General features: G+C 47.3%; 1 protein-coding gene across 1 annotated transcript; it reads right to left on the reverse strand.

The window, feature by feature from the left end:
- Positions 1–795: 795 nt before the first annotated feature.
- Foxi2 (forkhead box I2) lies at positions 796–2,465 on the reverse strand. The gene is made up of 2 exons (XM_021168986.2): positions 1,901–2,465; positions 796–1,241 (listed from the first exon to the last, which is right to left on the reverse strand). Exons 1-2 carry the CDS (start codon positions 2,454–2,456, stop codon positions 796–798), a joined length of 1,002 nt encoding a protein of 333 aa, XP_021024645.1. The 5' UTR covers positions 2,457–2,465.
- Positions 2,466–13,225: the final 10,760 nt, after the last annotated feature.

Consider the following 13,225-nt stretch of genomic DNA (forward strand, 5'->3'; position numbering starts at 1 on the left):
AGGGAGGAGGCAGGAGTAGAGAAAAACCAAAAACAGGTGTGGTCACCCACCTGCCTCAGGTGAGCTTTAGTGAGTGTGGGCGGTGATGGTGATGGTGGGGGTAGGGAGTGGGAGCAGCGATCAAGTAAGGCAAACCCAAAGCTGCCCAGGGTTTCCTAAGTGCCAGCCTCTCTGTGGTCTGGGGACAGTGAGGTTCAGTAACAGGAGCACTAATGATGCCAGGAGCACAGTGACAGGGGAGGGAGCTGGTGTCCTCGGAGATCTCCCTCTGCGGAGACAGCTCTTCCCAGCCTCTTTCTATGCAGCCTAAGGATGAGAGTCCCCTCAATGTGCAATCTCATGAGGGTGGAAGGCAGCCACCTGTCCTCATGCTGCACCCCCACCCCATTTCCTAGCTGCCCTGAAACAGGTGGGCCAGAGATAGGGGCCAGTTACGGAAGGGCGCTCTGGATGCTCTTGTAGCCCAGTTTCCTCACATCCTCTCACCAGCTGCCAGACATCTCTCTGGAGACTGGAGACCTCCAGGCTTCTTTAGGAACCTATCACCCCTTTAAGAAGGCTCTCTGGGGTGCTCTGTCAGAGAGCCCAGAGCTGGATCTGTAGGCAGAGAAACAGCTTAAGAAGAGGGTATATTCCCCAGGTTGATGCGTACACAGCAAGCTGAACCTGCCTCATCCAATCCACACAGGAGCCCCGCCATTTCCTATGCAGCACCTGTGGGGCTCCCAGGAAGGACTGATTCAGGACCTTAGCTCAATGTTGGAACAGAGCACCTGACCAGTCTCGAGCCTTCCTTCAAACTTCAGTCCCATCCCGGCTGTAGATGAGGTGCCCCATCCTAAAGCCTGTAGCCCCTGTCTGATGGCCCGGAGCGAAGCCTGGCGCGGTGTTAGGAATCTGAGGGCTGTGGGCAGCCGCGGTTGGTGGTGGCCTTCGCAAAGAAAAGTCATGGGCCAGACCATCAGGGAGGGTGCCAAAGCCGCCGGCCAGGGCTCCCATGGCCATGGAGAAGCCTGAGAGGCAAGCAGCGGAGGCCTCAGGTGCAGGCGGGGATGATGAGGTCTGTGGGTCCTGGGGAGCGGAGCCACGGGGCTCCAGTGCAGTTCCCTCTGGGCTGCTGGCTCTGAGCACAGCGGCCTCGGCCTCGCTAGTCTCTCCTCTCCGTCTCCTCTTCCTTCGGAAGTTCCCATTGTCAAACATCTTCTCGCAGTTTGGGTCCAGCGTCCAATAGTTGCCTTTTCCTGCAGAGGAAGGCAGTTAGTTCAGAAAGCCCCGTATTGATTCCACTGGTCCCTGCAAAGGGTCCTGAGCCCTCCTTCTCCCAGACCTTGAGGGTTCCCTGTGTTGGGAATAGGCCTCCACAGTCAGACTGCAAGAATCTGGGTGCACCAGAAAGATCCAAGCATGGGCTATTGAGGGAATATCCAAGTACATCTAGTTGGAAACTGGAGAGACTGCCCAAGAGAAGGGCTCAGACAGTAGAATGGAGCTAACCACATCTGGCCTTTGTGTAGGGTCCAACGCTTTCCAGAGGCACATCACTCCTTATCCTGCCCAGATTTTTAAAAGGTGGGCTCCATTTCTTTCATTTTACAGGGAAGTGTATGGAGGCGCAGAGACCTTAAACTCCCAAAGCCTTTCACTCAGTTGGCTAGCTTTCTAAGGAGGTCTCAAGCAGATAAGCAAAGAGCCCTGGGGCATAGAACTGGGAACTAAGACCTGAGGACACTGCAGCCATCTAGGAAACGGTCCTTGCCTAAAATGTTTCTCCTTCCCATATCACCCCACCGGAGCTCTCTCGTTTGCATCAATGGGCTCCCTCAGGGTCGCTTCTATCCCAGCCGCCCCACCAGATGCGAGGGTCCAGGATACTGGACCAGGCGCATGTGCTGCTGTTTACCTGGGTCGTTCTCATCTCGGGGCACCTTCTTGAAGCAATCATTGAGCGACAGGTTGTGGCGGATGGAGTTCTGCCAGCCCGCCTTGCTGCGCTTGTAGAAGGGGAAGTTACCGGCCACATACTGGTAGATCTGGCTGAGCGTCAACCTGCGTAGCGGCGCGCTTTGGATGGCCATGGCGATCAGTGCTGAGTAGGAGTAGGGCGGTCTTACCAGCCTCAGCAGCTCCTGCTGTCCGGACAGGCTCAGCCACGCGAGATCGGCACCTGCCAGACCGCCTGAAGTGCCGAGAAGCGAACCCGGGACGGCGAGAGTCGCTGCAGCGTAGGATGGAGCCGGTCCTGGTCCTGTCGCGTAGGGCGCCGGGCTGAGCGGGGCCGAGTTCACCCACAGGCGCCGGCCAGAGCTCAGATCCGCTCGGCCGTAGCTCGGGGGATGAGCGATGGCCCGGGTCAGGCCGTGCGGAACCGAGCAGGAGCCCAGGCCATCGCAGAACCCAGCCATGTCCAGCTCTTCCCCGGCCTGGGCCGGTGCAGGTGGCTCGGCGCTGAAGCTCATGGGCGCTCCATTCACCCTGCCCTCACACTCCCTGACCTGGGCCCTTTAAATGCCATTGGGGAGGAGGGAGCACTGGGGTGAGAGTATCCAAGGTGGCGAGTCTCCTCCCTTGTCACCTTGGAGGAGTGAAGTCCATGTCCCCACCCTCAGGTCAGTTTTCAGCCCCGCCCTGGGACAGCCAGACAAGCAGTCCTGGAACTCTCCAAGGGTACTTAGGTCTCTCTGTTAGGTCGTGGCCTGCAGTGTTCTGAGAACAAGGACTCAACATCTTCTCAGATCCCAGCTCCTAAGGCTACGCTACAGAGCTCTGCTCTCTGCATTGACCCCTTTGCACTTCTCAGACCCCAGATTGAGAGCAATTGTCATGGGCATAAAATCCTAATGAGGCCCTTGGGTGTAACGGACAGAGTCTCAAGAGGAAGTGCAGAAAGAGAGTTGTCGGGATTTCTGGTGAGTTTCACTAGAAATCTCAGAAATCCTGCCCAAGGAAGCTTGATTTTCAGATGCTGGAAGAGTCTGGGCCCTTGCTTGACCTGTTTGTCATGTAGCCTGGGGCACCTAGCGCAAGCAGCAGCCGTGAAGGCCTTCCTGGGTATCCCCAGAAGCTGCGGGCTTTCCTTCCTATCAGGCACTGGGCTTCTCTCCTGCTCCATGTCCTGGTTAATCAGCACACTCAGTTTCCCAGATGCCCTTGCCTTAGGCACCGTGGGGGCTTAGCAACAAATAAGGTTACAGCTGTGGCACAGAGGGTCAGTTCTGACCGGGGTGTCTCAGAATTGTTCACTGAGGCCAACTGACTGGAGAGAGAAAATTTCTGGCATAGGAGAAATAAGGGGGTGGGACAGGGTGGGTACCATAATGGGTCCCCCTCCAAATTATTGTCTCCAGTGTGAGAGACTAAATTACTAAGTTGCTCAGCAACTTAATATGTTGGTTAATAAAAGAAAAAGTCCAATCTGGCCTGGCTTTTGGCTGAGGAGGTGCCTGCTGTCTGGGCCAGTGGTCTGGCCTGGCCTTGGAATGAAAGAATTCTGTGCTGTAATGATACACAGACATTGTGTGACACAATCAGTTAATGAGGCAGTATGACAAGGGCAGGAGGAAGTGAGACTCCATCTAGCTCAAATTTGACCTCTGTACTCTGTAGCCTTAGGAAGAGGTTGGTTAAGTAAAGGCAGTAGCCAGCCAGTGACAACAACAGTCAGGAATGGACTCATGTGGGCTCTCTAGCCAGATGATGGCCCTGCCTCCCTTCCCCAGAGGGCTGGTTGGGGGAGCAAGTACCCTTGGATATCACTGATATCCCCCCCAAACACACACACACACACACACACACACACACACACACACACACAGAGAGAGAGAGAGAGAGACAGAGACAGAGACAGAGACATACAAAGACAGAGATGACAGAGACAGAGAAAAATAGAGAGACAGAGATGACAGAGTCAGAGACAGACAGAGAGACAGAGGCAGAGACCCAATGACGGGAAGCTCTCTGAGTTTCTCCTCCCTCCCTGGCTTCTCAAGAGGTGTTATCTGTTGTATTTTCCTAAACAGCACCCAAAGCTACCAGCCTCTCTCTAATGAGCCATTTCCAAGGTGTGCTCAAAAATTACAAAAATGTTCTCTGTGGGCTTAAAGTAACCACTTTTTGAGGGGAGTTTCTTTCCATCAGCAAATGTGGTGGTGTTCCTCATAGTCCTAGTAAAGGGGCACTCACTCCCCACCTTACCTGGTCACCCTTTTCTCCACCTGCTGGAATCTTGCTGTAGATGAGGAAGCATCTTTTGACAGCCCTATCGTCACAAGACCGAGTATCACAGAGGCTACGGCTCTGCCTCAGCCACATGATCCCTGAGACAGTCCACTGTGAGAGCCACAGCCAGACAGTGGGGTCATATGAATCTATTATTAAGAATCCTGCCTTCTCTGGCTTCTCTGTTGTGAGGTGTCTGTCAGGAACATGGCTGTTCTGTAAGGAGGTTTCGGTGATCCAAGGTGTTAAATGGAGTAGACATTTGCCTTGCACTGCGATGTGAGAGGGAGGTTTTATTTTATCCACAGTTGGCTATGATATTGGTAAAAAGCTGCAGTCATCCAGACAACATGTCACAGCATAAAGACAGGTAAATAAACCAATGGAGTGGAATAGAGAGCTGAGCTGAGCTCACCAGGTATCTACAGCCAGCTGACTTTCCACAAAGAATCTAAGAGGGCACATCAGAAAAAAGGACATGTTTCCAAAAAACATTGCTGGGAAAAACTCACACCTACATGCAGAAGGAAGCTTGACTCTCATCTGTCAAAAGTTGACTTTAAAATGATTGAAGGTTAAAACGTGAGACCTGGAACAATGAAACTATAGACAAAAACACACCATCCTCCAGGAAAGCGCCCACCCTTCTAAAAAAACAAAAACAAAAACAAAACAAACAAAAACAAAAAAAACTGATCCTTAAACCATAGGAAACAAAAGCAAAGAAAGGCCAACAGGATTGTGTTTAACTGAAAAGCTTCGGCACAGTGATGTCATGAGCTGCTGAACAGAAGACAGCGTTTGAGAGCTGTGCATCTGAAGGGGTGGGGGAGTGGTGGTGATAAACATCCAGAATAGACAAGGAACTCCAAACTCAACAGCAAGGAAGAATAACCCGGTCCAAAACAGATAATAAACTCAAATGCCTAAATTCTTCCTTCAAAAGAGAGCACACAAACAGACAAGAGGTATATGAAAAGATACCCAACATTATCAGCCACCAGAGTGATGCAAATCAAGACAAGGCAACGCAGTATCAACAAACAAAAGGGAGAATAGTTGTCATCAAAAGGGAAAAAGATAACCAGTGTGGTGAGGAAGTAGATAACAGGGAACCCTTGAACACTTTTGGCAAAGTGTACATTAATGTAGCTGTTGTGGAGGACAGTCTGGGGGAATCCTCAAAAAAAAAAAAAAAAAAAAAAGGAGAACTGTGTATGGTCCAGCCATCTTCCCAGTATGTGTTCAAAAGAAGCAAAGTCAGAACCTGAGAAGTCGCCGCCACACCCACAGTTATTGTGGCTCTATTCACAATAGCCAAGAGACAAAACCAGTGCAAGTGTCCAACCACAAACAAGATGTGGTATGTACACACAATGGGACACTCTAAAGGCATAAACGAAGGAACTCATGCCATTTCAATAGTATTCAATAGCGAGTTTCAAGAGCCTTCTCTTGCAATGCAAATGAATAAAGGACAGCCAGTCTCTTTCCAGGTTCCTGTCTTTGCAGTTTCTTTCTGTTGAAGTTTTAACTCTTGAACATTGTGGGCTCTAGGACCTCCAAGATTAAGTGAACCTTCCTGCAATTTCCCTGTAAAAATCATTACAATTTGTGCTGTATTTCTATCCTCCTTCTCTGATGCCCAAGCCTGATGCCTGTCTTCACAGTAATAGCTTTCGGAGCTTTCAGCAAGCTGGACCCCAGTGACTCTCAGTGGATGGAGAACAGTCATTTTTGGGAAAATGCTTTAACACCTGAATCATCTTTGAGGAACCCTGATGAGAATTTTTCGAAGAGAAAAATATATCTAAGAGAGAACTCAGAGGGCTGAGAGCATGCCCTGCTGAGTCTCAGGGCAGGACAACAGCCCTGGGCCCCTTTTCAAGCTCTTACCCTTTTGAAGCGATCCACTACCTACCTTGTGGACACTACCTACCTTCCAGACATCCCCCACCAAACACAAGCCCCAACTATAGGTAAGCCCACACCTGCAGCTGTGCCTACACCTGCAGCTGCACCTACATCTGTAACAGCACCCACACCTGCAGATGTACCCACATCTGCAGCTGCACCCACATCTGCAGCTGCACCCACACCTGCAGTTGTACACACACTTGCAGCTGCACTCACACCTGCAGCTGCACCCACACCTGTTGCTGCTGTTACCACCCCTTTCACCCGCCAAGCCTCTCCCGTGGGCAGCAGTGATGTGCAACATAGAGGCACTGAGGTGTGGCTCTGTGGCCAGTATCCACACTTAGGCTTCTCAGCCACTAGGGATGCAGCTGGAGGAACTCAATCACTGCAGACATGTCTTTGGAGAGGGGGTGCCTTGATTTGTCTTTGTCTCCTGTCCACTCTGAGGTGAAGAGTCTTTTTTCCGCTCCACTCCTACCACCATTCTGTACGACGTTATGCCTGAGCTTCTGGAGCCAAAGATGGGTTGAAGCCCCTGAAACTGTGAACCAAGACAAGTCTTTCCCTTTCTAAGTTGCTCTCTTAGGTTTTGAGATACAAAAAGTAATATGTTTAGTTAAACACTTGGCTGTTCATACACGTTAAACTCTAATCCAAGTATGCTATCTATCTATCTATCTATCTATCTATCTATCTATCTATCTATCTATCTATCTATCTATCTTTTATCTATCACTAGGGACTGAACTCAGGACCTTTCATGTGCTAGGCAGGCACTCTGGCCTGACCACATACATTCTTGATATAAAACTGAAGAATGATTTTGCCTTGGTCTGCTTTTTTTCTCAATATTCTTTTACTAGGGAAACATGGGCCAGGATTTAAGTATAGAACATTTCACTAATTTCCAGACTTGTTTTGCTTTTGTGTATTTTAACTTTTAGTCTAAAAAAAAGTTCCAAACATAAGATTAAAACTCAAAAGTACTGCTAATTATTTTTGGTTTTATTCTGTAGCAATCAGTGCCCATCAAAAACAAAACAAACAAAATGACCTTGTCCTACATAGTCCCAACCTTACCATCACGGCTAGCAAGTTAACAGCAATCCCTTAATGTTATATAAAGCAGCAAATATTTAAAATTCTCAGATTATCCCTAAATTAATTTTTGACCTTTATGTTTCCAGATCAGAATGCAGTGTGTGCATAGTTTTATGTACACTGCTCCAGATTTTGACCCATGCCTTAAGTTCTAGAACAGTCCCTGCCTCCCACTCCCAGCATTTTATATAAATTTATATAAATTCTGGGGTAAGTGCTGTACACTGAGTGTGGAAAGAGGCCAACATATGAGCCTATCTGGGTGCTTCTTCTCCTTGTAACACTTCATGTATTGCTGAGTCTCCAGCATCCCACAAATGCTGGAAGCCCGGGCTGACAAAGCCGGCCTGAGAGGTAGCAGGAAAGCTGCTAATGTTTGCCACACAGAAAAGCACAGGCTGCAGTGTAAGAGGCTGGGAACCTAGTGTAAAGAGGCTCGTTTCACAGAGGCCACAGCCACAGCCCACTTCATAAACTAGAAGGGGTATGTTTCAGCCTGCTTTGAGATTGGTTGTTATGTATCAACTTTTCTTAAATTAAGGAAAACTGTGGGTTGATTTTCTGTAATTAAATTTTACTAATTTACATTGACAAGGGCATGACGCTTGCGTTTCATATTTCAGTTGTGGTGAGAAACCAGTGTTTTGGGGAAAATTAGAATCATGTAGGTTCAATTAAGGAGTCACAGTCAGTGGGTCTTTGGTGTACCTAAAGCTGTGGTCTTTTCATCTTTCTGACCAGCTCTGAAGTTGTTTGAATCAAGGTTAAATGGTTTCCTGTCAGTCATTCTGCTGTGGAGTGATGAGAAGCGGTGAGGCTGGGCCACTGTCCCTGTCGTGGAGCTTGGGCGTGGACTTGAAGGGGTGATGGCAGCTGGGTCCCAAGATGGTGCCTGGACTTGTCCAATTTCAGTCCACAGGAAGTCTTCCCATATAAACCGCTGCTGGCTTTGTATTTGAGCGGCAGTCTGTGCCTGAATCAGCCACCCCACTGGGAGTTACAAAGTGGAAATTTTAATTCTGTCATTTCTTCAACATCCATTAACTGACAATTCTCTATTTAAAAAAAATCAGTGGAGCAAATATGCCAGTTATCTGCATACTCTGTCATCAGCTGGCGTCTCTCTGCTCATCTGAACTACAGCTCCTATATGGAACTCACCTGACTCGGCTCCCTTATTGAATCCATTATGATTTCTTTTGAGGCTTGATCTTTTTCAGCAGCCCAGGCTGGCTTCACATCTACTATGTGGCCCAGGCTGGGTTTGAGTTTGGCAGTCTTCCTGCATCTACTTCTGAGGACTGGGATGACAGCATGGAATTACCTGGCATTTATTTTCCAAGTCTTTGATGACGATGATGGTGACAACGACGATGGCAATGATGATGATGATGATAATGATGGGTACTTGGACATTGGCTGGCCTGGAACTTGCTAGGCAGAAGAGACTGGACTAGAACTAATAGAGATTCGACTGCATCTTCTTCCCGGGGACTGGAATTAAAGTATGTGTCCTCATGGCTAGTCACCTGACCAGTTCTTAAGAGCAATACACTTACAAAGGTCACTTAATTCATTGCTAATTTCATATTATTGGCGCTATCTCTCTCCTCTCGCTACCATTATTAATTTTATATATTTAATGTTTCAATACATTGTAATTAAATGATTCTTGTATTGTTCAAAAGCAGTCCTGTGTCCTTTCATGGCACTCTGCCAGCGGTGAGAGCACCCTCAGTTTTGGCACAAGCTGTTCCAGCCTTACTATACGCTTGCTTCCCTGACCCAGATTGTCTGACCAGCCAGGTCCTGGCTCTTTTTCCACTGGGGCATTAATACAAAACCAAAATATAGAAGTGGGGAGAGGGCTTGTTTTCCTTGGAAGAAGTAACAAGTGCTTTTAGACCTTTCCCCAGGCAGAGCTGAGAAACTCATCTAAAAAAAAAAAAAAAAACAAAAAAAACTGAAGTTAATATACTTTTGATTTAAATCAAATGGCTAGAGTCTTTTTTTTTTTTTAATCAACTTTTACTCTACACTTGAAGAGTAGACATACTGGTTCCTAATGAGGTCATTATAATTCCCACTTGTTTTTACTGGATAAGCAGACTAGTGTAAACATTAACAGGATGCTAAATGAGACTTAAGGATCTTCTGTAGCCACACACACACACACACACACACACACACACACACACACACACACACAACTATACCCCAATAGCCATGCATTGCTGAAACCACACCCAGAACCTGTAGTTTCTTTTACGAGTGGGTCTATTTCTCTGCATGACTGACTATAGCACTGGCTCATGGTTAGGGTCACCTTTTCTCATTCCATTTATGCTCAAAGCCTTGAATTTGCTGAGAAGTTAGAATATATGGTAATATATTCTATATATCTGTACAGGTAATCCACCTTTGCAGATTTTCTTTTCCTGTATATATTTACTAATTCGGTATGAGGGAATTACTTAGATGTCTAGAGCTATGACAAGCCTAGGAGTCAGCAAGGACACTGACAGGCGACAAGGGTCTTGTATCTTGCAGGTGTCAGGCTGTCCTAAAGTCTGAGTAGATTGGAAAATAGGCAATAGTGGGCAAAAGAACCAGTTCACTCAAGTGTATCTGGGTTGGGTTAACTACTGCCTATGTGATCTGGGATGAGTTTCTTCCACTTTAGGCAAGAGGAGCCAGCCCCCAGCCCTCAGCCTCATCCCCAGGACCAATGAAGCAATTTGTGTGAATTTGATTCCTGGAGCTGGACGGGGTTGGGGGGGGGGGGTAGTGTTATAATGCAATTAAGCATGCACTTTCAAAAGTTACAACAAATGAGAAACAAAGTCCTAGTACTGGAAAGAGAGCGGCTGTTTTCCTTACCCTCCAGATTAAGTTGAAGGGGGCCTCTTTCCTCCAGGGAGATGCCTGCCTGTCATTATGTGGTTGTGGCGCCATCTAGTGGTAAATAACAGTCTGCTTAGAGACTAGAAGCGACGATTGGTGTAACTTCATGCCTTCCTTATTAAAGGTGTATGCAGAATACATAGACATCAATAAAGATAACTATGAATGAAATTTATCTTAAAGATACAACCTTTCTTTTCTGGATTTAGTTGATAAACAGTGAAGAATCCCCACAAAACAAGCTTGTTTGTTAAGAAGTCTTCTTTGGTATTTTTCTTAAAACTTGAATATTAATTTTTATGACATGCGTGTTGATATTTTTAACACACACACACACACACACACACACACACACACACACACACACTTGCTGGTATCACAGCTGTGTGTCACCATCCCCAGACAATAAGGGTTTTCTGCAGCCCTGGGAATGAAACCCCAGACCTTTCACACTCAAGGCAAATGCCCTGCCACTGAGCTACACCTCAGCCCTTGAGCCTTCTGGAGTTTTAGTTTTCAACAATAACATCTACCTCACCTTGAGTCACATGCATCCGAAGCATAAAGAAGTTCTGGGGGTCTTCTATAACCTATTCTGAGTTTCGCAAGGGTATGAAAGGCTTTCTTTTTGTGAAAGACACTTCTTTGAGAAGTGTGTAAATATTACTCAATCTAGCTTTTTAAAAGTAAAACATTTTACAGATTTGTTTTTATGTGTCTGTGTGGGCTATGGGCACGCGTGCAGGAGCTCGAGAAAGCCAGAGGCATCAGGTCTCCTGAAGCTGCCGGTCCAGGTAGCTATGAGCTGCTGGATGTGGTGCTGAGAACCAAACTGTAGTCCTCTGCATGAGAAAGAAGTGCTCCTAAACACTCAGCCATCTCCATCATCCAAATGAAAAGATAAATTCAACTTTGCTCTTCTCACCAGAAGTCTGCTGAAAACTCTACCTTGGTCTGCTTGTGTTTTTCTCTACAGACACTGGTGTGGTCAGTCATGTGGATCAGAGCTGGGCACCTCTTAAAAATAGGTTCCAAGTGTTGTGCCAGGGGTTTTTCAAGTACTCACCGCTACATTTGTCATGGTAGGGTCATTCTGTCTCTTCTTATTCTGCTGGTATAAGAACCTTCAGAAGAGGCTGGGGTTCCATAAAGGCTTTGGGCTGCAGAGGTCTCATACCAGGCTGGAGGCAGCGAGAGAGCTCTTGTTTCTGAGGGATGCTCTAGCTAGATATGGCAACTGGGTTCCAATTCAAGAGAGCAGAGGGGATGTGGGAGCAGGTGACTGCAGCAGCTCCTGTAGTGTTGACTGGTAAGAGTAGATGTCTTCTTGCATGGGTGGCAGCCTGCTCTGCCCTGGGAAACAGGAGCAGCATGCTGCAAGGGTCCTGGGCCTGCTGGCTCTAACAGAGGTGTGGAGCCTTAGCAATGCCTAATACCTCCATCATCCCCTGCATCTAGCTCTTACTATAATTTCATAAGTTAATGTCTGTCAAACACCCCTGCTTGTGACCCCTGAAGCAGTCTGTCTTCCTAATGACACCAACTGATGTGCTCAGGAATGTAGTAGGTGTGAGCTCTGGGTTAGCTCACTGATGCTGTCTCCATGGTCCTCAAGGCTAGACCCTAAACCATCACTAAGGACAGGAGAGCAGGACACACATTTCCCCATGTACTTGGAACTTTTGAACACCCGTCATGGTGGTTGCTTCCAGTGAGGTTTCCCACAGTCACTCCTTTGACTGGAGACCACAGAACTCAGTCAATCTCTAAGCTATGAACACTTCCCCTCCCCCCATTTCAAGTTGCCGCACCAGCCACTGGTGAGTGGTCAATTCACAAGTCTCATGCCTGTGAACTCCTGAGGTGATTTCTGGGAGAAAGGAGATCTCTTCCCTCCCCCCACCCCCACTCTCTTTAGTCAGGTTCCTTTACTCCTGACTGCATACAGCTTAGGGACCTTTTCTTTCTTCAAGGCATGACTTTGTTATAGTCTAACAAGTTTTGGTGCATCCATGTGTGGATTGGGCTTAGCTCACTCTTGGGATAACTTCATGGCCACACAGAACAGTTCTCACAGACTGCCATGCAAATACATGCTAATTCGACATCAACGGAAGAGACTAAACACCTTGGATCACACTAGCTTCTGTGGTAAGGCCTGTGGGGCAGACAGCTGTCTGGAGGCCAGCAAGGCTGTGAAGCTATAAGTAAGGCAAGCATCTAAGGGTGTTGAGGAGCAGAACAGAGGGCAAGGTTTGTGACACAGATTAGATGCTATGGGTTGGAGCCTGGGGGCTGAAGTGATGGGTCAGTGGTTAAGAGCTCTGGATGCCCTTCCAGAGGACATTGATTGGATTTGTTTGTTTGTTTGTTTTCCAGTGCCTACTTGGTGGCTTGCAACCATCTGTGATTCCAGTTCCAGGGGATCCAATGCCCTCTTCTCACCTCTGCAAATGATACACAGATATTCATGCAGGGAAAACATCTATACACATACAATAAAATAATAAAAGACACAAAAGCCTTGGGCTTGTTTGGAGAGCACTTGCTATAATAAAAGCAATTCATGGGCCAGAAAGATGGCTCAGTGGGTAGAGGCCTCATGACCTGAGCTTGATCCCCAGACTCCATGGTGGAAGGAAATGATTTACTCTCAGAAAATCCTCTGATTTCCACATGCATGCCTTGGCATGCTCCCCTCCACTAACACAATTAGTATCATATAATACTAATATGATAGTATTATATAATAATGGTGATTACTATAAACAAAAATAAATAATTAAAAATAAAAATAGGCACTGTGATTGTGCAAAACTCAGGAGGTTTTGTTTGTTTGTTTGTTTTTAAGTGAGCCTTCTCTTCCAACTCCTTGGTGCCCGAGCAACCACCAAAGCCAGACCTTCCACCCTGGTCTCATCCAACAGTGATTCTAAACATCGAGACTAGACCTCTGAGTTGAGTGTTTAGCCACCTTGTTTTGTTATCTAACCTGAGGAAAGGACTGTGGGGCAACCTCATTGGGTCATGTGAGTGTGTGTACCCTCCTATTGGAGGGTAGTTTGTAGTAAAATTTATAATACCC

Source organism: Mus caroli, unplaced genomic scaffold (assembly GCF_978045245.1).
Source record: "Mus caroli unplaced genomic scaffold, Mus_caroli_1 scaffold_8, whole genome shotgun sequence".
NCBI lineage: Eukaryota > Metazoa > Chordata > Mammalia > Rodentia > Muridae > Mus > Mus caroli.